Source organism: Saccopteryx bilineata, chromosome 2 (genome assembly GCF_036850765.1).
Source record: "Saccopteryx bilineata isolate mSacBil1 chromosome 2, mSacBil1_pri_phased_curated, whole genome shotgun sequence".
In the NCBI taxonomy this organism is placed as follows: Eukaryota; Metazoa; Chordata; class Mammalia; order Chiroptera; family Emballonuridae; genus Saccopteryx; species Saccopteryx bilineata.
Window position 1 is genome coordinate 34,728,056 of NC_089491.1, and position 24,809 is coordinate 34,752,864.

Sequence of the window (24,809 nt, forward strand, 5' to 3'; positions counted from 1 at the left end):
AAGTAAGACAATCTTTTTATTAGCTGGGTTTATAATTTCATTATGGATAGAAGGGCTAATTCCAGCACTACCACCTTATTTGAAGTCTCCACAACCTGCAGACACACCCACATTTCCCATCTCCCGCACAGAGTTCTATTTTTGCCCCATTGCACATATCACCTTTTAACATATGGTGATTTACTTACTATACTCAGGATTCACTGTGTACTGATTAATTAATCTGATTAGAAGTTCCATGAGGAAGGGATCTGGGCTTATCCTCAGGATTTAAACCAGAGTCTGGCACATCGTATGCCCTCCATATCTGTTAAAAGAAGGAATGAATGCCTTTTCCCTCTTTTGTCAGAGATCAGCACTTTGGGTATTTCTCTGCCTGCACAAACTTTTGACCAATGCCTTCTCTAATACCAAGTGATCACTATACAGTTAACTGAACACAGAGCCCCAGAGTGGGCAGGGGATAGGGCAAAGGAGAAAGTGAGACAGCTGGAAGTCTTTAAGGAAGGGAGATTCGGGTCATTTGGGTTGGCTCTGTGGGCAATAAGAATGGAGGATAAAAGGAGAGAACCCATACAGCCAGCGCTGCCCCTCTTGTACACACACAACTAATTGGAAGTGACGCTTGACTTTTGAGCCCACTTCCCCTTCCGGGCCAGCCAACCTCAAGCAAGAGAGGGTTGTATTTGCTCTTTGTATCCCTCAACAGGCTGGACACAGGCCTGGCCCCAAAATGTCTGCCGTCGGAGGGGGAGTGGATGAGAGCCAAGTCTTGTCCCAACGTACCCAACAAGACCAACAAGGCAATTCAGAATTCAGAAAATGGCACTTTATTTAGGATTTGATTTTTTTGCCATGATGTTCTACTGATTGTTCCATGATAGTATCATCTTCTTCAATAGTGACCAGGACCTTCTTACCCACTAGATTAAAGATGTCCTCAGGAGGGTAGCCTTTGGGCTCACCCACCTTCACAGTGAGCATGTCCAGTGTTAGAACGGTGCCTTCTGGAATTTTCACTTTGGCCACTACAGACTTGCCCAGCTGTGGATAAAATTCAAGATTCAGTGCTGGTCTTACAAAAGTAACTAGTGCATGTTGCCTTATTTTCAAAGCCCCTGATCAGTCTTCACAGGTTACCTTGAGAATAGAAACTCTGTCCCCACCCCCTTTGGTGCCTAGAGCAGTATCTCACCCATGGCCAGGACTCAGCCAGCATAGGGGGAACTCAGATTCATAGGAACCTTCACAACAGAATGCAAAGGAAAGGGCTCAGGTTATGGCACCAAACAGAGCCAGGTCTAAATCCCCATCTGCTCGGTTTCTTTGTAAAATGGGAAGTAATAGTGCCTCTAATCAGATGACAGTAAGGACTAGTGATACTATATGTAATCCACCTGGAACATAGAATGCTCCTGATAAATGAAAATTGTGTCATTTACTTTCATCTTCATTTAATTCAATATCTCATTTTAAACGTGGGGAAACTGAGGCCCACGGAGGCCAGGTAACTTTGCTAAGGTTGCAAGGAGCTGGGATGAGAACCTAGGATTCCTCATTTCTGGCCCACTGCTCTGGCCACCTTGCTCAGTAAAATAGGAATATGGAGATCTCACAAAACGACAAGTATGACTGCTACTCAGGACAGGAAAGGGGGCCTCCTAGGACGGGGCAGACAGGATGGTCAGGCGAGCAGAATGAAGGATGCGTGAAGCTCATGACATCATTTCTATGTCTGTCCACAATGCTGCTAAGCAAATTATTATATTACTCTCTATTCTCTATGGAAGGGCCAAGGAATCAGTTTTGGAATTTAGTACCAGGACAAAACATCTATCAATTAACGATGATCAGATTATGCATCCTGCTATATTTCAGTGTTTGCTCAGGGAGCCAGAGACTTAGAACCAAATTAAGCACTCGGTTCTCATTCTGGTTTCTGGTACAGTTCTCTCCCCGTTTCTCCTATCATGCAGTTCATTTCTTTCATTATTACTATAACTCTCTGGTGTCCATGCATCTTTAATTTGAGGGGACTGAGCAGGGCCCCACTAGAATAAAAGATAACAATACTCCCCTTGCATGCTTGGTGGTGGACCTTTGCCCTCACACTGACAGCCCACAGCAGAGGAGTGTCTGCACTCCTGGCAGCTCTGGGACACCTGGCTCTATGACTCAGAGGCCAAGAGACGGGTTAGGCCATGGCTTCCAAGAAGGCCAGACGGTTAGTGTGCCAGGGAGTGTGCCTTGGCCTCACCACACCCTCTGTCTGAAGGTCAATGCTACAAAACTCAAACTGCCCCTTAGGAAATATTTGCATTAACCCCACCAACCCCCTGACAACCTGCTGCCCCCATCTACCCATTGCTTCCCCCGATTAGGGAAGCCTCAACCTATCATAGGCTCGTCTCCCACTGCCCCACAGAGCCCCTCTACCTGAACGTCTGTCACAGCTTACCTACTCCAAGGGACCTCACGGGGCCCTGAACACTACTACCGCCACCTCCTATGTCTCCTGGGGTCTAAAGATCTGGGGCCACAGACTTCAGAGACTTAGTGAGCAATTACAACATAATCCTAGGCAGCCAGAGGAACTGCTAAGTTCCCTTAAGTAGTATGTTTCTTCTGCTGCTAATATGAGCCCAGAGAGAATCAGAGGGCTGGAGCAACATTCCTTCATCTTCCCACTGGCCTGGCCTCAGGCAGGGTAGGTACTGACTCTCCCTGGCAGGTAAGCCCACTTCAGCCCTCTCGAACAGTCGAGTCCAGCAGGTTGGGCAGAACCCACCTTCTCATTGCAGGCCATCTCACAGGGCAACAGCTGCTTGACTGGGGAGCCCATGGCCCTTTCCACGAGGCGCACAGACCGCACTAGCTCGGCCAGCTCTCCAGGCTCCAGTGAGGCCGAGTGGTCACTCCCCTTCCAGGTCTTGTCCAAAGTTATGTGACGCTCCAAAACCTTGGCGCCCAGAGCCACGGCGGCCACAGAGATTGCTATGCCTGTTTCATGCCCAGAATACCCTATGGGAATGTCAGGAAAGAGCTTCTGATATTCCTTTAAAATAGAAAAGAAAAAAAAAGGTTAAATATTGTGGTGCTTTATGCATATATCCCAGAGTCAGGCAGATCTAGGTTAAAGTCCCAGTGTAGCTGCTCAGTACAATTATGGGCCTCTCCTCACTGGAGATAATAACAGCTGTCGAGGGTTGCCATAAATGCATGAAAATTACTCGGCACATTGTAAATGATCAAAAAATAATGACTACTGTTATCAAGAATGCATTTTAGATTCTAAGATGGCTACAGAGTAGGTGGAGGCTATACTACTACTGCTCCAGCCCCAAAAGAGATTTACAACTAAATTATAACAAGGATTTACGGAAGAAAACACATCTATAAGAAGGGCGGAGATGTAGAAAGGGCTGTGCCCGCACCGATGAGCAGCAGCTGAGAAGCTAGAGGGATATCTTGGCTGCTAAACTCCTTTCCCTCAAGAGCATGGGGTCTCAGCCCCACACACGGATCCCAATCCAGAGCAACAGAGATGGGAAGAGGAGCCTGCATAGCATCTGGTGGTGAAAATCAGTGGGGACTCAGTCTGTGTGGGAGAGAAGGGAGTCTAGTCTACTAGAGACCCAGGCACCAGAAGGTCTAGCATTCCTATTTGAACAGCACCAGCCTGGGAAGTGCATTGCCCGGTCCTCCAACTACTGGCTCCCCACTCTGCCATGCTCCTGCTGGTCCTGCCAAGGGGTCTGCTGGCTGTACCCAGCAGGGACCTCTGAAGTGCTCTTTTTCTGGAGAAGCTGTTGGAGGAGACTCGGAGAGAGACGGACTGTATCGCTTTAGAAAGAGGCCCATTCTCCCCCACCTCGAGCCACAGCTGGCACTTGCCTGACGTGTTGAATCACTTGGCCTGCCCTACCACTCTGTGGCCCTGCCCTGCTAAGTACAGCCCCGCCGAGGGATCAGAGTACCACACAGAGCTGGGACTTACAGCTGGCTCCCAGGGAAGCTTTTTGTGGAGGAATCAGACAAGTGGGTGCTGGGTTCTGTGAGTACATCACAGGGGCTGGGGGGACTGTTATCTCCCCTGCAAATTGAGCCTGTGCTAGCCTGGAAAGGGGAAGAAGTGCCCAACCCCCTCCTACAGGTTTGTTGGTACCACCCCCAATGAGAGACTGTCTGGATCTGCCCCAAGTCCCAGTGGCCCCACTCCTGGCATAACTAGAACTGGAGATTCTGGCCGAGACAGAGGTTCAGCTCTTGAGTAAGGACCACTTTCCCCGCACTGAGTGCCTGACGACTTGGCTCCCAAGTAGGGAACACACTAGTTGTATCCTCCTGACCCTGGCTGCCCTGCCCTGCTGAGCTCACAACCTGTGGAAGGGTCTGTGGGTCATGGCCAACTGGGTCCACTCTGTAGTCTGTCTTTGGAAGGCTCTGGAGGAATACCAGGCAACCTCAGAGGGAGCCGGAATAGCCAAGAGGTATAGGTGGACCTCAGGGAGCCTCAGACCTTTCACAGATCTGCCTCAATTCTAAGCCAGAGGAAGCTGACCCTTACACAGACTGGCCCCGCCCAAGCATACCCAGGCCCAGCAGACACAGCCAAACAGTGAATAGCATGGTAGCTCCAGGCAGGTAGCCCAAGGCCCGTTATACACAATGTCTGACTGTATATCTGAACTCCACCCAAGTGGACCCAGAAACAACACAACCAGTGGTGGGCTTCAGACCACACCAAAACTTGACCCAAATGGCCACACAAGTGGCACACCCAAAAGGGATTCCAGCAGGTACCAGACCCTACTGGGAACAACTCTACCTAGTGGGACAGCCCCTGCACAGCAACTCATACACACTGACTAAGGTTTATCCTTACAGCCAGCCAGCCTGAAGGGTTAACTCCACCCACGAAAGGTCCAACAGCATTCAAGACTCAACTATAATAGGAGGATGCACACAGCCACAAGAAATATTCCTTGGAGCCCAGAGCTCAGGTGATCTGGAAGACTGTGCCACTGAGCCCAACAAGACACCTACACCATAAAGCCATCAAAACAAGTTTGGGAGTCATAGCAGATCTACCTAATACACAGACACAAAATGGGGAGACAAAGAAACATGCCTTAATGAAAACATGAGGAATCCCCAGAAAAAGAAATGACATGGAAGCAACCAAAAAATGAGAAGCAGAGTTTAAAACTATGATTGCAAGGATGCTCAAGGACCTTAGAGGAAGAAAGAATGATCTCAGAGAGAGCTTAAACGAAGAGATAGTAAGCATTAAAAAGGACATTGGAACCATAAAAAAAGAATGAGGCATAAATGTAGAATACAATATCTGAAATGAAGAATACATCAGAGACCCTGGCCAGATGGCTCAGTGGAAACGGTGTCAGCGGTATATGTACATCCTAGGTTCGATTCCCAGTTAGGGCACACAAGAGAAGTGACCGTCTGCTTCTCTGCCTCTCCCTCTGCCCCTTCTCTCTCTCTTCCTCTCTCTCACAGCCAGTGGCTCAGTTGATTCGAGCATTAGCCCCAGATGGGCGTTGCCAGGTGGATCCTGGTCAAGGCACATGCAGAGGTCTGTCTCACTATCTCTCCTCCTCTCACAAATAAACAAAATGAAACAAAAGACTGCATTAGAAGGAATCAACAGTAGGTTAGAAGCAGAAGATCAAATCCGCAATTTAGAGGACAAGATAACAATAAGCACCCAAGTAATGCATCAAAAAGACAAGAGAATGAAAGAATGCATCTTGAAGATGTTTCATACTACGTAAACACCAGGAATAACAGAGCCATAACCAGATGCCTAAACTCATTCAAAAAGCATCTGTCACATTTAATTAGACTGAGCTGCTGAAAGCAAGTGTGCTATATGCACAAATATCAACATCAATAATATATATAGCCCAATTTCAAAACAATCCTTTGGTAGAAATGCTAAATAATTAATTAATCTGTTATCTATAATTCACTGAATGCAACAAAAGACATTCTAAGTAGCGAGTCTTGTCAGTGAGGGTGACCAGAAAGCTTAAGGTCTTTAGAAAGACCCAGATGGGGTTTAATAAAAAATTAGGACAGCTGAGTGGCAAAGGCCTTGAAAACCAGGCTTTAAGGGTGCATGGTAGACAAGGAAGTGCAGGTTGCTAGGTTGGGGGGTTCAAACTGCTGTAATATGGTGGGCTGGGCCTGTGATGGGAGGGGTGGCACTTTGACATTACTGTGCCCTGGTATCCAGAGAGCAGATGCATGTGACGGCACCTTGCACAGATTTAAGAGAAGGGGGACCATGCTACACAGAGAAAGAAAATGAGGGAAAATATTTGGAGTCACATTAAATAGTTGATTATGGTCATCTCTGTTGGATGGGATTAAGAGAACATTAACTTCCTATACTCTATAATTCAAAGGTGACTTTTTAAAAATCATGTTTAAAATTTAAGAAACAACAGCAATTAGAGATGGCTAGAAATAGAGAAAAGTCTATCAACTGAGAGGGACAGAAAGTTAAGATAAAAAGATAGTTGTCAGTTTTCAAACAAGGTTCATTTTTTTTTTTTTTTTTTTTGTATTTTTCTAAAGCTGGAAACGGGAAGAGACAGTCAGACTCCTGCATGCGCCCGACTGGGATCCACCCAGCACGCCCACCAGGGGCGATGCTCTGCCCACCAGGGGGTGATGCTCTGCCCCTCCGGGGCGACCAGAGCCACTCCAGCGCCTGGGGCAGAGGCCAAGGAGCCATCCCCAGCGCCCGGGCCATCTTTGTTCCAATGGAGCCTTGGCTGCGGGAGGGGAAGAGAGAGACAGAGAGGAAGGAGGGGGGTGGTGGAGAAGCAAATGGGCGCCTCTCCTATGTGCCCTGGCCGGGAATCGAACCCGGGTCCCCCGCACACCAGGCCGACGCTCCACCGCTGAGCCAACCGGCCAGGGCTAGGTTCATTTTTTTAAGTGAAATATGAAGTCTACAGCAACATTTACAAAAGTTTATACTATAAAAAAACTATTTCAGCCTGACCAGGCGGTGGCTCAGTGGATACAGTGTCAGATTGGGATACAGAAAGAACCAGGTTCAAGAACCCAAGGTCCCCAGCTTGAGTGCGGGCTCATCTGGCTTGAGCAAAAAAGCTCACCAGCTTGGACCCGAAGTCTCTGGCTAGAGCAAGGGGTTACTTGGTCTGTTGAAGGCCCACGGTCAAGGCACATATGAGAAAGCAATCAATGAACAACTAAGGAACCGCAATGAAGAACTGATGTTTCTCATCTCTCTCCCTTCCTGTCTGTCTGTCCCTATCTATCACTCTCTCTGACTCTCTCTCTCTGTCCCTGTAAAAAAAAAAAAAAGAAAGAAAAAGAAAAAAAAGAAAAAAAACTATTTCAAAAACTACTGAGATTGTAAAAAGAAAACTGGTCAATTGCAATATCATGATTATATGTGTGTATATAGATTTATAATTACACTAAGCCTATAATGTTTTTGTATGGTAATTATATATATGTATTTCCTTTTTTAAAATTAATTTTAATGGATGACATTAATAAATCAGGATACATATGTTCAGAGAAAACATCTCCAGGTTATTCTGACATTTGATTATGTTGCATACCCATCACCCAAAGTCAAATTGTCTTCCGTCACCTTCTATCTGGTTTTCTTTGTGCCCTTCCCCTCCCCCCTCTTTCTCCCCCGTTCCCGGTAATCACCACACTCTTGTCCATGTCTCTTAGTCTTGTTTTTGTGTCCCACCTATGTATGGAATCATGCAGTTCTTAGTTTTTTCTGATTTACTTATTTCATTGCATATAATGTTATCAAGATCCATCCATGTTGTTGTAAATGATCCAATGTCATCATTTCTTATGGCTGAGTAGTATTCCATAGTATATATGTACCACATCTTCTTTATCCAGTCATCTATTGAAGGGCTTTTTGGTTGTTTCCATGTCTTGGCCACTGTGAACAATGCTGCAATGAACATGGGGCTGCATGTGTCTTTACGTACCAGTGTTTTTGAGTATTGGGCTTATACCCAGTAGAGGGATTGCTGTGTCATATGGTAGTTCTATTTTTAGTTTTTTGAGGAACCACCATACTTTCTTCCATAATGGTTGTACTACTTTACATTCCCACCAACAGTAGATGAGGGTTCCTTTTTCTTCACAGCCTCTCCAACACTTAGTATTACTTGTCTTGTTGATAACAGCTAATCTAATAGGTGTGAGGTGGTATCTCATTGTAGTTTTGATTTGCATTTCTCTAATAGCTAATGAAGATGAGCATCTTTTCATATATCTGTTGGCCATTTGTATTTCTTCCTGGGAGAAGTGTCTGTTCATGTCCTCTTCCCATTTTTTTATTGGATTGTTTGCTTGTTTGTTGTTGAGTTTTATGATTTCTTTGTATATTTTGGATATTAGGCCCTTATCTGAGCTGTTGCTTGAAAATATCATTTCCCATTTAGTTGGCTGTTTATTTTGTTGTCAGTTTCTCTTGCTGAGCAAAAACTTCTTAGTTTGATGTGGTCCCATTCATTTATCTGTACCTTCACTTCCCTTGCCTTTGGAGTCAAATTCATAAATTACTCTTTATAACCAAGGTCCATGAGTTTAGTACCTATGTTTTCTTCTATGTACTTTATTGTTTCAGGTCTTATAGTTAGGTCTTTGATCCATTTTGAATTAATTTTAGTACAAGGGGACAAACTGTAGTCGAGTTTCATTCTTTTGCAGGTAGCTTTCCAGTTTTCCCAGCACCATTTGTTGAAGAGGCTTTCTTTTCTCCATTGTGTGTTGTTGGCTCCTTTATCGAAAATTATTCAATATTTGACCATATATATGTGGTTTTATTTCTGGGCTTTCTATTGTTCCACTGGTCTGAGTGTCTATTTTTCTGCCAATACCATGCTGTTTTGATTGTCGTGGCTCCATAATATAATTTGAAGTCAGGTATTGTAATGCCCCTAGCTTTGTTTTTTTTCCTTAGGATTGCTTTGGCTATTTGGAGTTTTTTATAGTTCCATATAAATCTGATGATTTTTTGTTCCATTTCTTTAAAAAATGTCATTGGAATTTTGATGGGAATTGCATTGAATTTGTATATTGCTTTGGGTAATGTGGTCATTTTGATTACATATATGTATTTCTAATTAAGTTTCAGGTATTGAGAGGGTTGGTTGAAGACTGTAAGAGACAAAAGATCCTAGCCCCAGCTTTGCCACTAAGCTGCTGTGAGATCTCCAGTAAGTAAGTCCTTTTCCTTTCAGGACTAGACTTCACCATCTATAAACTGATAAGTTGCAATGCACAAAATCCTGGGGGGAAATAGCTCCCTCAAGGCTATCGCTGTACACAGTTTGAGCCTCAGGGATGCTCAGAATTACAGGTAGAAAATGAACAGAGCTGGGAAATGACACAGAACCAGAACAGCCAGAAGTTTTAAGGTTGCCTACAACTCAATATGCAGAAAAACAAAAAGATACTTGTACACCAATGGTCCTAACAGCATTATTCACAATATCCAAAAGGTGGAAACATCTAAAATGTACATTGATGGATGGATGAACAAAATGTGGTATATGTACAATGGAATATTACTCAGCTTAAAAAGGAATGAAATGCTGACACAAGCTATAACATGGATAAACCTTGAAGATATTACACTAAGTGAAAGAAGATGACACAAAAGAAAAAGTATTGTATGATTCCACTTATATGAAGCACATAGAGAAGTCAAATTTATAAACAGAAAGAATGATGGCTACCTGTCAGTTGCCCTGGGAGGGGGGGAATGGGCAGTTAAGTGTTAAATGAGTGTAGCGTCAATTTGGGAAGATGAAACAGTTCTGGAGATGGATGGTGGTGATGGCAGCACAACAATGTGAAAGCATGTAATACGACTGAACTATATACCTAAAAATGGTTAAAATTTATTTTACCACACACATATAAGACAACGCACTAAGAAAGGATATGAGCCAGCAACTCACAGAAGAGGGACCTCTAATGGCCAAAACATTTGGGTAAAGAAAATGTATGTATATAATTGTGAGGACTTATATTTTATAATGGGTGAAATTAAGATTGGTTTGAAGAAAATTTAATTTATAATACCCTTTTTAGAATGCATTTACTTCTGCCTGACCAGGTGGTGGTGTAGTAGATGGAGCATCAACCTAGAACACTGAGGACTGAGATTCAAAGCCCCAAGGTTGCCAGGTTGAGTGTGGGCTCATCTGGCTTCAACGCAGGCTCTTTCGGCTTGAGCACAAGGTTGCTGGCGCTGGCTTGAGCCCAAGGTCGCTGGCTTGAGCAAGGGGTCACTCGCTCAGCTATAGCCCCTCAGTCAAGGCACGTATGAGAAAGCAATCAATGAACAACCAAAATGCTGCAACTACAAGTTGATGCTTCTCATCTCTCTCTCCCTTCCTATCTGTCTCTCTCTCAAAAAAAAGAAAGAATGCATCTACTTCCTTAGTTGCAAGGTTGGTTCTAATCTAATTCTATAACAGCAAGATTGTCAAAGGACACTCAAATTATGAAGCATTGAGGCATATCAGCATTGGTTAGAATTTTGGTTGTAAAAGGGCTACTCTTCCCTGCAACAAAGGTCCTAAGAAAAGCCAGCCCTGGCCAGTTGGCTCAGTGGTAGAGTGTCGGCCTGGTATGCAGGAGTCCCAGGATCGATTCCCGGCCAGGGCACACAGGAGAAGCGCCCAACTGCTTCTCTACCCCTCCCCCTCCCCTTCCTCTCTGTCTCTCTCTTCCCCTCCCGCAGCCAAGGCTCCATTGGAGCAAAGTTGGCCCAGGCACTGAGGATGACTCCATGGCCTCTGCCTCAGGCACTAGAATGGCCCTGGTTGCAACAGAGCAACGCCTCATATGGGCAGAGCATTGCCCCCTGGTGGGCATGCTGGGTGGATCCCGGTCGGGCGCATGCGGGAGTCTGTCTGACTGCCTCCCCGTTTCCAACTTCAGAAAAATACAAAAAAAAAAAAAAGAGAGAGAGAGAAAAGCCATTTTGCAGTAGCTATAAGACAATGGCCCTCCCTCTGCTCACCAAGATGACCCGCAGGTTGACATCCTCGGGCAGGAGTGGGTATGCACTGGTGCACTGGAGGAAGCAGAAGTTGGGGTTGAGGGGCTTCACAATCTCATAGACTTGCTTCATGGTTTCCATAGACTGCATCCCACTGGAGATCACCATCGGGCGGCCTGAGTGACCCAATACCAACACCATCGTCACTTTGTTTTTAGTGGTTCTGAGTCTCCCTCAAGCACACCCCTATTGTTGGTCTCCTCAGTCAACCGAACTTTACAAACAAACATCTCTCAAATATATACTCTGCCAGCCACTGCAGAGGGACAGAGGTGAGCTTGGTGGGTTCCTGCCCTTGATCATAGAAAATGCAAACTCCTCTCATCCCCCAACATTATAGTTTAAAAAAGTGAACGAATTAAGGAGTTAGACGAATTTTACTCTCAGAGAAAGATGAGCATCTCACTGGATTAAGAGGTAGCACTGTGTGGTAGGGTAAACACTGACCCTAGGTTCAAGAAAATGAGTGTGAGGCCCACAGCAGCTACTCACTAGCTATGTGGTCTCAGATGCCTAGTCTAGGTATAAAGCATCATGATCACATGACCTACTTCAGTCCCAGGGTTGCTGTGACAATCAAATGAGATCACTCACATTGTAAAACCTCCTTACGAACTGTAACATGCATATATTAGATATTAAAAAGAGAAAGAGAAACATATATTAGATATCATATACCTACAGAATATTTCTCGAAGTCAGAGCTTCCTCTAAGAAGTTTAATATAATAGTGTCATATCCTCATTTTTGTATAATTTCTTATGAATTAAAAATAATTTTTAGTTACATCCTTATAACAACTATGACATCCTTAATTTCTTCCCCTTTCAAGACAGCAAATGAAAAGGTGGAAGTATGTGCAGATTAAAATGAGTTTTCTAAAGTCTGATTTCGTGAGGCTCCTTTAGCTGCCACTAAAGGAGTAAAATTGTGGTTTGCATTTCCTCAGGTTTAGGATAAAAATTAAATACTCACATGGATAAAGCATCGACCTGGAAATGCTGAGGTCGCCGGTTCGAAACCGTGGGCTTGCCTGGTCAAGGCACATATGGAAGTTGATGCTTCCTGCTCCTCCCCCTTCTCTCTCTCTCTCTCTCTCTCTCTCTCTCTCTCCCCCTCTCTCTCTCCTTTCTAAAATAAATAAATAAAATAAAAATTAAATTAAAAAAAATTAAATACTCACCTTTTTTGGCTGTCTTTTCCAGATAAGGAAAATTGTTAGTGTCCCCAGATCCAACTTTGAAAAATGGAACATTCAGTTCATGCAGAAACTCAACTGCCACCTACAAAAGTCAAAGAAGGAGCTCTTTTTCACCATTTTTCAAAAGCACTGCCCCCAAGACAGGCGAGGAGCCACAGAGAAACAGAAAAACCCCCTTTTACCAGCAAGAGGGACTCTCAACAACTTGAAAGCAGGCAGAGATTTGCTATCAGTCATTTCATTCAACTTCAAACATTCTTTCATTCATAGCCCCCGTACATTTGTCCAGCAAACATCGCATGCTGGCCTGGCTGAGTACAGAATCTGGAAAAGAATCAGACCCCCAGCCAGGTCTTCTTCCCCAGGGGCACAGGGCCCAGGGAACAATTCAAAGGGTTATGACCTAATCTTGACCCAGAAAACCAGGCAGTGAGAAAATGAATGTCTCTCAAAGGCCTTACCCTTTACACAGGACCAAGAAGCTGGGAAAAGAGGCGATTTCAACCCTTGCCAATAGTGGAAAAAACGGAGCATTTGTTGGCCCAACCCTGACACAGTGATCCACAGCTGGCAGGGCCTATCAAACCCAAGCCCTTTCAGACCTCAAACTGTGCTGCCCACAAGGACAACCTCAGTTGCTTTTTTTTTTGGACACATGCTTGAAATCACCTATTTAGGGCCCTTCGCCATCCTCATCTGGTTTCATAAATAAGACTCAGGAGACTGGCCAGTGTAGCAAACGCCTGGAGAATGAATCAGAAGACCACAAGTTTTAAGAGTAAAATCTCAGTATGCTGTCAAATTAAAATAATCCCCAAACTACCTTTTATTACTATTTTTTACAAATTGAAGTTGAAAGTCAGAAGTGCGGGAAATCAATGTCTTGGAATGTTTTCAAATAACTAAGTTCTGTCTCCCCAAATACTGCCTGAGTTTCAGAAGTAAGTTTGGAAGACTTGGAGAACTAGGCCAGTGCTTTTCTCATGCTCTAACTTGGGTACACAAATCTGCCAGGGATCTTAATAAAATGAAAAGCAAACTCTTGACTGTCCGTCTAGGGTGGGGTCTGAGAGTGCATTTCTAATTTCCTGGGTAATGCCAAAGCAGGTGAATCATACCCTGAGTAGCAAGGAGCTAGTTCATCATGCCTGGAAATCTGAAGGGCACAGGGGTGGTGGGAACAATATGAAAAGGTCATTTTTTTAAAATTTATTTTTTATTTATTCATTTTAGAGAGGAGAGGGAGAGACAGAGAGAGAGAGAGAGAGAGAGAGAAGGGGGGGAGGAGCTGGAAATATCAACTCCCATATGTGCCTTGACCAGGCAAGCCCAGGGTTTCGAACTGGCGACCTCAGCATTTCCAGGTCGACGCTTTATCCACTGTGCCACTACAGGTCAGGCCTGAAAAGGTCATTTTTGCCAGTAGGCTCTTTAATCAACCCACTGTGGCCTGAGCTTCTGTCCATCTTCCTAGAAGGTGGTGAGCTACTCCAACGACAGTGGTTGCACTCAGAGAATAACTTTTCTCATATGTACGTCTTCTAATAATGTACTGGTTATAGCTGCTGGAGAGCCACATGAGTGGCTATACAGCCAGTGAACAGTTCAAAGACAGTTTACAACGCCCTACATTCATGAGACACAGTCCAGCGCGGCCGAAGTGCCACTCACCTCCAAGTGCTAAGCGACCTTTGCTGTTCTTGTGTCCTCCTTTATTTCTTCCTTGCCTCTTTCCCTTCCATATTTTTCTAGCTCACTCTCTCCTGTTTATGTGGCTCACACTGTTAACCAGCCCTAGAATGGAACTGAAAAACATCCTTTAATGTTTACTAAACAAAGTCAAAATTTTCCACGCCTCTCACTCTATCTGGGAAATAGAGTGTTTTATATTTTCAGAGGGGAAAGCCCTATACCAAGTTTTCTTCTATCTAATGTTCAACTTGTGAGAAAGTGGCTCGTGATGAAAAGGTCCCCAAAGGACATACAAATGGATAAGCTCACTCAGGAGAGGTACAGAGCAGGTGGGGACAAGAAGGGGCCAAATGCAGAAAAAAAGACTTCACAAAGAGCTTACCTGTGAAGGTTGCAAAACTTACAATTTGTAGAGAGAGAGAAAAAAAAGGACAAATTCCATAATGGGATAGGCGTGCCGCATTTTGCAGGCCTCCTGGGGAACCATCCCCACCTAGTGGCTATTTAGAAAACTGCTATTTTGGATTGTCTCTGTAAAGGGTGCCAACTTCCATCCCTGTGCCCTGGCCTCCTCAGGCTGCATAAATGCCAGTGGCTCCTTCTTTCTGTGGACTCCTTGGCTTCCCCTAACCCTGCCCATCTGGCTGTTTGTCCCCTTTCCATCTAGGGGCACAATGTGGCCAGGCAGTCTCACAACTTCTCCCTCCCACCTGCAGCAAAATGCCTTTTGGAGTCCCCTGGACAGAACTTAGCCAGTGTGACCGTCCCTGGGCATCCAACTGGGTTAAATACCAGAAAACTGGTTCGGGTGCAATACTGCACTGCCAGAGGTCCCTCTTAAAGGGTCCTTTTATTTGGGGGAAGAGGATTTACTGATTCTAAATTAATTAATGGGGATTGACAAAGTGTGCCCAGAACCCTTTCCATATCACGTCCTGTGAGGAAGTTGGAAGCACGCGGATCTAAGGGGTAACAGAAGAGGAGCTGGGATTTTTCTAAAGCCCCTCGCACTCCCCTCAGTCTTGGGATCCTGTAGTGAAGGAAAAAGAAGCCCATGGTGATGAGCAGGAGAGCTGCCACCGTGAGGAGTAAGTGGAGAAGCATGGAACCAAAAAGGGGCGGGGCCTCCCTGTAGCCAAGTGGCCCATCAGTGTGCACCAGGACTTGGGCAGGAGGCGCCCTGCTAGCAGGGGAGGCCAAGGGAAGAAAGGGAGGAGGAAAGAGGGCACCAAAGAGGCAGGTGCTGGGAGGGAAGGGCGGCCCTGTTGGGATGGGTCATTTGTGGTGAGGGGCCGCCTCTATGGTCATGGATGCCATTGGCTTTTTTTTTGTTTTTAATTTTGAAAGAGAGAGAGAGGGAGAAAAGAGAATGAGAATCAATTCATAGATGCTTCACTTTAGTTGCTGTTCATTGATTTCTTCTCATACATTCCCTGACTGGGAGGCACAAGTCGAGTCAGTGACCCCTTGCTCAAGCCAGCAACTTTGGGCTTCAAGCCAGCAATCTCTGAGCTCAAGCCAGTGACCTTAGGATCATATTGATGAGCCTAAGTTTAAGCCAGTGACCTTAGGGTTTCGAACCTGGGACCTCAGCGAACCAGGTTGATGCTCTATCCACTGCACCACCACCTGGCCAGGCACCACTGGCTTTCTGAATAGAGAACCAAAGGCACTCTGCTTGTTTCAGGGAAGCTGCGCAAACCTCTGTGCAGCTTTTGACCAGGTGCCCTGGTAGTTTATTTGGTCTTAATAAAATTCTGCCACACCTTAACCTTTCCTTAGCACACAAAGAACACCCGAGAGCAGCACACAGAGTGGGGAAAACAGACACTCAGTGAATGTCTGCTGCCAATGAGGAAGTTAGGGTGGATGAATACCCAGAGCCATGTGCTAGGTAAACACGAAACAAGGGAGCAGCCCATTTACCAAAGGCCGGGTAGACCGGACATGCTGGTACAGCACAGGGACCTGGCCGGCAAAGCCAATTCACTCGTAAAGGCTCTTAAGAATGCATTTCCCCTCACTGTCTGTGCCCTAGTCAGTCAGGGGGCCAGCTGGGAGATCATGGCATTCCTAGGACCAAGGAGCCTCCCTGCAAAGATGGGGGGAAGCAGAAAACTCAAGGGCTGTAAGTAACAGAACAGCTATCATTCAGTGGATTCAGGTCTTGCCCTGGCCTGGCACCCACAGGCTTATCTCATTGAATCCTCACCTAGCCCTGTAGGGTGGGCATCATTGTTATCCTACTTTTACAGATGGGGCATCTTGGGCTCAAAGCAGTTACATGACGAGCCTGAGCCCACAGGGTGTCAGTGCCAGGACCTGAACTCAATGTGGCTGCAGAGTACATGTTTGACACACCAAACAGAAGCCTCTTGGGAAACCAGAGGCTGCAGGCTGAGAGGCAGCCCCCAACTGCCAACACCCAGGCTCCTCTCCATCTCCCAGCCGCTTCTGCATCTCCCCTCGAAGCCACCTGGGAGCAAACAGCCTAAAGTGACCTTTCCTAAGCAGCCTCAGAGGCAAGGAGGTGCCGTCTCCCCTACAGTCCACATCCAGGAGCTCAGGTGCCTGGAAACGGGGACCGAGCCGGTAAGTCCTCATTCCAGGTATGTCACCTTAGTGAGGTCTTCCCTGGTCCTGAAATGACTCCGGCCGTCGGAGCTGGGAGAGCCCTTGGACCCCAGCCTGTTCACACACACACAGCGGGAAGGGACTCGCCAAGCTCACACTGAGATTATCTCAGAGCAGAGCGGGACCAGAACCCAGGCGTCCCGACCCCCGGCTCAGGTTGCTTTCCTCAACTGTAGCTAATGTTTGCTGAGCGCCAGCTGGGTGCTTTATATGAATGATCATTTAATCCTTGCGACTGTACAAGGTTCAGGTACTAACCTACTTTACAGTTGAAGAAATGGAAGCCAAAGTTAAATAACCTCCACATGACATACCAGGCATGACAGACAGAACTATGTATATTCAAACTCAAAATCTGACCCTGGGTCCACGCACTTCACTACTGGACCACACAGCCACGGTGTGCACCACACAGCACAGGCCCCAAATGTTCTGGTGTTTACACTCTAGAGAGCTTTGTTTATGTAGGTTTTATCCATATTTACTGAGTTAAAATTAAAAGCAAAGCATTTTGTTTTCTTTAAAGTTTAAACTTTTTAAGATAGTAGCTTCACATGCAGCTGTAGGAAATAATGCAGAGATCCTATATACACTCCAGCCAGCCCCCCTCCCCCCCATGGTAACATCTTACTAAAATATAGTGTAATGTCACAAGCAGGAGAGTGACTCTGAGAGAGCCCTCTGATCTTATTCTGATTTCACCATTTTTACATGTTCTCATTTGAGTGTGCGTGTATTTAATTCGGTACAGTTCTACCACATGCACGGACTCATGCCACCACCACCAGTCACAACAGAGTTACGCCATCGTTACAGAGTTCCCTCACATTACTCCTTTGTAGCTGTGTCCCCCTCCCCTCCTTCCTCTCTCTAACCCCCGACATCTGTTCTAGTCCAAGTCACTTTCCACTGGGAGAAACTGGCCCAGTGGGGGTCTCCCACAGGCTTGAGGGACTCCGGATACCGGCGTGACTGGCCCCTGTTCCCAGAGACAACTTGTTTTAAAAACTATGGTACTCTTCCCACAAACTCTCACTGGGCCTCAGCTCCTTCTGGCCTCCCATTTAGTTGGGCATTTATCTGGTTATTGCTGTGGAGAGCTCTGGGTACAGGAAGCACAAATAATCCTAATGTGAGCAAGGGCTCTAAGCCAACAGCCACCAGGCTGCTTGCTATCCCTTAGGTCTGCCTACAGTAGCAAATGACAGGGTGGCAGAGGGCTCACCTCATCCATGCCGGAGGCTGTGAAGAAGATGCCAACCTCCTCGGCATACCTCTGCAGCTCCCGGTACTGGGCGTGGCTGAATTCCAGGTGGCGCTTGTGCTCCCCGTACGTCTTCCCCCAGGAATGCTTCGAAGTATACGGCCTCTCCAGGGCTTTCCGATTAAACTTGTACTCCAGCTCGCTCTTCTGAAACTTGGCACAGTCAGCCCCGCACTCCTGCAACACACAGTCGGGCTCCTTTCAGTGACCTGCCCTGGTTCTTAGAGAGAAGGGAAGCGTGGTGCAACTGCTACGACGTCATTATCTTTAAAAACAATGTCAACTGACAGAGGCGGTTAGAACTTCCAACGAAGAGGAACAGGAGAAGCAAAAAGTCTCAAAGGAAGTAAAGGTTGGGGATGGGGCTTCCCTCTCTATTTTTTCCCCTAAAATGCAAAAAAGGGGGGGCTTTTTGGGCTTTCCTTTGCATTATAATATTAAAAATAGTTAATCAGACAGTTAAGGAAGATTTTAAGTTGTGTAACTCAGCAGAAGATAGTAAAATAAGCATTGGACCAGAATTTAGGAGAAAAAAATTCAGAACCTGACCCTAATTCTTGGATAAGTCACTTCCTGTCTCTGGGCTCATTTTCTCCATCTATACAGTAACTGCTTTGGGCTAGTTCCGGACCTGTCACGGTTCTGAGGAGCCCCTTGAGCGGGAGGGAAGTAAAGGAACAACTCTGCTTTTAGCTGTCCTGCACGTGTACTTTTCTGCATGACATTTTGTTTGAAGAAGAGGTTCTGGGACAAAAAACCAAACTGGCCCTGGCTGCGTACTCAGTTGGTACTGAGTAACCTGGCATGCCAAGGTTGTGGGTTCAATCCTCAGTAAGGTTACATACAAGACCAATCAATGATGGCATGAATAAGGGGAACAACAAATCAGTGTTTCTTTCTCTCTGTCTCTCTTCCTCTGTAAAAGAAAATCAACGAGTAGTACAAAAAAAAAAAAAAAAAAAAAGGCAAACAAGACTTAGAAATGCCCCAGCCTTCCTGAACAGAAGTTATGAAAGCTGTATTGTCTGGCTATAAAAGCTACAATTCTATCACCAGTTAGCATCCAATCTCACAAAATTATTTCTAAAACCACTCAATAGAAATATTAAGGAAAACCCTCTAAAGAGTCAGCTTATTGACATTTCTGTAGACACAGAGGTATTCATTGATTTTGAAAACCTTGGCTCCAGAAATGTCTGTACTAAGAGTGCTGCTCCCACCCCTGGAAAAATAACAAGATGGAACAGTCAGGACATGATACTGGAAAGAAGTTCAGGGAATGTCAAAACTAACAGTGATGTAGGGCAACACTGTTCCCACTCTAGATGAAGATCCTAAGGCCCAGAGTGACCTGACCAAAGCTTCAGAATGAGTTTCCGGCGGAGCTGTTCGGATCACTTTCCTAAAGGCTGCAGACCCTGTGTGTGTGCCCTGGCTCAGGACTACAACCTGGATCTGACTACACCCAGGCCTCTAGCAAGCTAATGAGGAGGTCCTCACAAAGTGCTAGTTAGGCTGGCTCCCTTTTTCTCACCTCTGCATAAAGAAGTAGACTTTCACCCAAGAAGTGCAAAGGCTTATCTCTATCTGGACAAACCTCCCCTTTATAGGAAGATGATACAAGCAGAGTGGCAGAAGCCACATGCCATACAAGAGCAGTCATAGCAGAAGACAGGTTCCTCTTCTTCTCAGCTTCTCTCCTAAAAACGAGCAATTTTCTTATCTGTTTAATGCTATGATAAACTCCAGGTTCAAAAAATGTAATCATTGTCTGTTTTACTATTAGGCTGATGGTTTCTTTGTTCAAGGTTTTACTGCTTCTCTACTGGCAAAAAACAAGCAGCAACCTGACCGGGCGGCGGCACAGTGGATAGAGAGCACCAGACTGGGATGAGGAGGACCCCGGTTCGAGACCCCAAGGTCGCCAGCTTGAGCACGGGCTCATCTGGTTTGAGCAAAGCTCACCAGCTTGGACCCAAGGTCGCTGGCTCGAGCAAGGGGTTACTCGGTCTGCTATAGACCCACGGTCAAGGCACATATAAGAAAGCAATCAATGAACAACTAAGGCGTCTCAATGAAAAACTGATGATTGATGCTTCTCATCTCTCCGTTCCTGTCTGTCTGTCCCTATCTATCCCTCCCTCTGACTCTTTCTCTGTCACTGTAAAAACAAAAACAAGCAGCGAAACCCCAGGCTGGGCCAAGATGTGATACTCCATTTACATCAAAATTTGAAAGTGAAAAGTATATTCAATCAGCAAATCCCTAATTATAATAAATTTATATTATATTATAAAAAATAATAATTGAACAAACTCAACCTTTAATACTGCAGACACATTTGTTGTTATGATCAAGCCAACTTTTATACACAACACACTCTGGGTAATTAACTTGAAAATGTGATTCCCATTTGGCAACTACAACAAACAAAAATTATAAAATATAAAGATTTCAAAAAATTCCACTGCTTAAAATAAATAAATAAAATAAAAAATAAAGCGTCGACCTGGAACACTGAGGTCGCCGGTTCGAAACCCTTAGGCTTGTCTGGTCAAGGCACATATGAGAGTTGATGCTTCCTGCTCCTCCCTCTTTCTTTCTCTCTCTCTCTCTCCCTCTCTCTCTCTCTTTCTCTCTCTCTCTCTCTCTCTCTCTCTCTCTCGTCTGACTGTCTAAATGCTAGGGTATATACCTGAAACTAATATAGGATGTCAACTGTAACTGAAAAATAAAAAATGATTTAAATAAATAAAAAAAAAGCAGGCATTTTCCCCCTAGAAAACATTATAGTATAAAAGCTGGAGCCCTGTGGCTAGGAGCAGAGCTCTGAAATCTATCATTCACTAGCTGTGTGTGTCACATATCTTCTCTGAGCCTTTAAAATGAGACCAATAATGTCCACATTATGTTGTAAGAATTAAATGAGATGGTACATTTAAAGCACTTAGCCCAGTATCTGACATAAACATTCCAAACTGTTAGTGACTATTACTCTTTTTTTTTTCTTTTTTTTTTGTGGCAGAGACAGAGTCAGAGAGAGGGACAGATAGGGACAGACAGACAGGAACGGAGAGAGATGAGAAACAGCAATTCTTCATTGTGGTTCCTCAGTTGTCCATTGATTGCTTTCTCATATGTGCCTTGACCGGGGGATTACAGCAGACCGAGTGACCTCTTCCTCGAGCCAGTGACCTTGGGCTCAAGCTGGTGAGCCTTGCTCAAACCAGATGAGCCCATGCTCAAGCTGGCAACCTCGGGGTCTCAAACCCAAATCCTCCGCGTCCCAGTCCGATGCTCTATCCACTGCGCCACTGCCTGGTCAGGCTTGTGACAGAGAGAGAGACAGACATACAGACAGACAGAGGGGCAGATAGGAAGGGAGAGAGATGAGAAGCATCAGTTCTTTGTTGTGGCACTTTAGTTGTTCATTGATTGCTCTCATATGTGCCTTGACCGTACGGCTACAACAGACCGAGTGACCCTTTGCTCAAGCCAGCAACCTTGGGCTCAAGGTGGTGAGCTTTGCTCAAACCAGATGAGCCTACTCTCAAGCCAGCGACCTCGGGGTTTCAAACCTGGGTCCGTCGTGTCCCAGTCCGACACTCTATCTACTGCACCACTGCCTGGTCAGGGGTGACTACTACTCTTTAAGAATATTTTTATGGTTCAGTAGGCTTCCATAAAAGTAGTTAGTCCTGAAAGAGTAAAACAACACTTAATCATGACCATTGACAGTTGTTCAAGAGGGATATTTTCTAAGAAAAGCATTCTTGGGTGATTTTACCATTGTGTGTGAACAGCACTGACTGAGTGCACTTACACAAACCTAGATGGTACAGCCCACCACACACCCAGGGTTATATGTTTTAGCTATTGTTTTGAGGCTACTAACCTGTACAAAATATTACTGTACACAACAACATGGAATTAAACCAAGTACAAGAGAAAATGATACAATCAAGACACAGTAACAAGACCTATGAGGCTGCTGTGTAACAGCAAACTTCTGTTTTAATAAGCAGAAAGAGTATCCTCTACAATAAGTATAGTAAATATATAAATCAGTAACAATCATTTATTATGGTTATTCAGTTTTATGTACTGTACATAACTGTATGTGCTATACAGTTGACCCTTCAACAATACGGTTTGAACTGCGTGGGTCCACTTATATGTAGGTGTTTTTCAATAAACATACAGTCAGCCGTCTGTATCCTCAGGTTTTGCAACAACAGATTCAACCAATCTACATATGCAGCGGGCTGACTGTATGCATTGTTCTTCCATTTTATATAAGGAACTTTAACATCTAGGATTTTGGTATCAGCCCATGGCCCTGAAGCTTTTAGGAAGTCAAGTTATATACAGATTTTCAATTGTGCAGGAAGATGGGGATCTGTGTCCCTAACCCCTACAACTGTTCAAGGGTCAGCTACTTCTATACAACTGGCCGTGCAGTAGATTTGCTTACACCAGCATCACAAATATGTGGGTAATAATGCATTGTGCTATGACATTAGGATGGCTAAAAATTCACTAAGTGATAGGAACTTTTCATTATAATCTTATGGGACCACCATGCATCAGTCCTTGACCAAAACATTATGCGGAGTATTACTATATTGAATACTATGTGCTAAATACGGTGCTTTGAGCTTTTCATAAGTTATCTCTTTTGATCCTTACAACTCTGAAGCAAGTACTATTATTATCAAGCCTGGTTTTCAAATGAGGCACTGAGACTCACAGAGATAAGTAGCCCACATTCATACAGCTAGTAAGTGGTGGAGTCATGATTTGAACCCAGAGTCTTGGCATTTTAACCATTTCACGTTCCAAACACAAAAAATGGCAGGAGAAACCATAGCAACTTCCAAAAAATTTTGTTAGTAATTCAGTGTTGCTGGAAGATGTTAGAGATAGAGATAAAAAAAAAAAAAAGCCAGGACGGGGACAGGTCAAGGTCTTGAAGGCTACATTAAGGTGAGGAAAGAGTGAAGACAGGTAAAAATGGGAGTCATTTTAACCAAGCTACTAAATTACTAACATTATGATGGTTGAGGCAAGGGGAAATGATTCTTTTTCTCAACTTGCCTGGCAACTTAAATTCTTGAACTTTCCAGACCTTCATCACTACCTAGAGATGTATCAGTTGGTTTTGTGTCAATGCTCAAACATACATCAAACCTGCCTATTCCCTAAAAACTTAGAACATGGCCAGACTACCTGGCATACATCACCCTAGCCACCTGAAATCCAACTGATAAGCATCCCGGACCAACTAAGAATGCAGAACTGATTAGTCTCAAGCCTTAACTTTGAGAACTCCTAACTTACTTTTCTTCTTCAGAACACTTCTAGGTTTTTCCCTAATTGTATTTCCAAACTCTAACAAACCACTGAATCTTTGTCGTTTATGTCTAGCCAAAGCCTCCTGACTCTTACCGTTGGACAAAGGATTCTCTCTACCCAAGGTCGGTGGGGGGCCACTGACGGTGGCAGCAGGGGCTTACACCTGATCAAATAAGACCACTCGGCCACCAGGAGGGGGCGAGGGAGGTCAGGTTAGGATGGTTACAGTGGAGCAGGAATGAAGAGGACTTGAGAGATTCAGACATGGACCTGGCAAGCAAGACGTCAGGCCTGCTGCAGGGCAGGAAGCAGAGAAAGATGGTCTGGAATCCCCGCGACCCCTCCCCTTTCCAGATCCCCTGCCAGGCCAGCCCTCCCTCTCAGGCCCGCCCGTCCCGGCACTCCTCTAGTTTGGAGCGCTCTACCCACCTTAGCCATGCGGATCATACGCTTGGCCACATCCAGGTCACCCTGGTGGTTCTGGCCGATCTCGGCAATGATGAAGCACGGGTGCTCCCCGCCCACCCAGCGCCCGGGACATAGCTCCAGCTCCACCGGCATTGCTGCTGTCCGCGCTCCTGCGCCGCTCCACCCGCCCAGGTCCTGCCTCCCCGTGGCCCCAGCCCTTCCAGTTTGCAACCCAGGGAGCCCACACGCAGACACCGCCACGTCAACCGCGCTGCTGCGCAGCCAATCGCCGGATTCCGCCACCCAATCGGGGGAGGGGGCGGGGCTACCCGCTAGCGGGGGCGGTGCCACAGATTGAGGAAGCCCGGCTCCCTTGGGGGCGGGGCATTTGGCTCTAGGCCTGGAAGCGTGGTCCTTGATGGTCACAGGGTCTCTCCCAATACCGATTAACATTCTAAGGAGGCTGACGGCAGACTTTTGAAGGGCATACATAATCAGATCCAGCTCTCAAGGGCGTGGGGAGAGGCTGATCAACAGACCCTGCGTACAGAGAAAATGAAATCCAACCATAAAGTAACTCAGTCACTTTCAGCTAAAGAGATTTTTATGGTTTTGCGTAATTTGTGAATAAGTGGAAATTAAGTTTAAAGGGAAAAAAAAGGAGAAATACCATTTTAAAATATCCCACAAAAGCAAGTAAGGCTGGTGTTATTTGTGATTAAATGAGAGCTTTTAGTAAATTACAGTAGTACTACTTTTACTGTAATAAGGGGGAAAAGACACAATTTTCATTCCATTCTTGTTCTTTTTAAAGTTCTGATATTTTGGTTGCTTTTTCTGCTTAAATAATGAAATCGATGTACAATCTGTTGAAACAGATGAGAGCATGTGGGAAGATCTTTAAAAGAAAACCAGTGAGGGATTTTTTTTTTTCTGTTATTGGTAGGAGAAGCAAGAAAGCTTTGGAGAATCTCGAGGACCCAGAATGCTGGGTCTTGGGGATCAAAGTAGAGGATCAGGGTCCGTTCCCAGACCTGAGGCTTCAGGGCCCCAGTGGCCAGTCTGACTACACTAAGCTCCTCCTGAAGTTGGCTCCTGTAAAGCCTCCTCGAACCTAGGACTCCTGCTTAACTTTCTGCAGCCTG

General features: G+C 45.4%; 1 protein-coding gene across 1 annotated transcript; it reads right to left on the reverse strand.

The window, feature by feature from the left end:
- Nucleotides 1-814: 814 nt before the first annotated feature.
- On the reverse strand, nt 815-23,912 carry NANS (N-acetylneuraminate synthase). The gene is made up of 6 exons (XM_066256673.1): nt 23,686-23,912; nt 17,863-18,078; nt 12,294-12,393; nt 11,072-11,226; nt 2,789-3,055; nt 815-1,044 (listed from the first exon to the last, which is right to left on the reverse strand). Exons 1-6 carry the CDS (start codon nt 23,815-23,817, stop codon nt 835-837), a joined length of 1,080 nt encoding a protein of 359 aa, XP_066112770.1. The 5' UTR covers nt 23,818-23,912; the 3' UTR covers nt 815-834.
- Between the last annotated feature and the right edge of the window lie 897 nt (nt 23,913-24,809).

What these genes read in the sequence shown, in the direction of transcription:
- NANS (XM_066256673.1), bottom strand. Translation starts at nt 23,817, where the DNA reads ATGCCGGTGGAGCTGGAGCTATGTCCCGGGCGCTGGGTGGGCGGGGAG. An exon ending in CAGCCTCCGGCATGGATGAG is followed by an intron (nt 12,394 to 17,862) that starts GTGAGCCCTCTG and finishes TGACTTTTGTAG; the next exon opens with GTGGCAGTTGAGTTTCTGCA. An exon ending in GGAAAAGACAGCCAAAAAAG is followed by an intron (nt 11,227 to 12,293) that starts GTGAGTATTTAA and finishes TGGGTCACTCAG; the next exon opens with GCCGCCCGATGGTGATCTCC.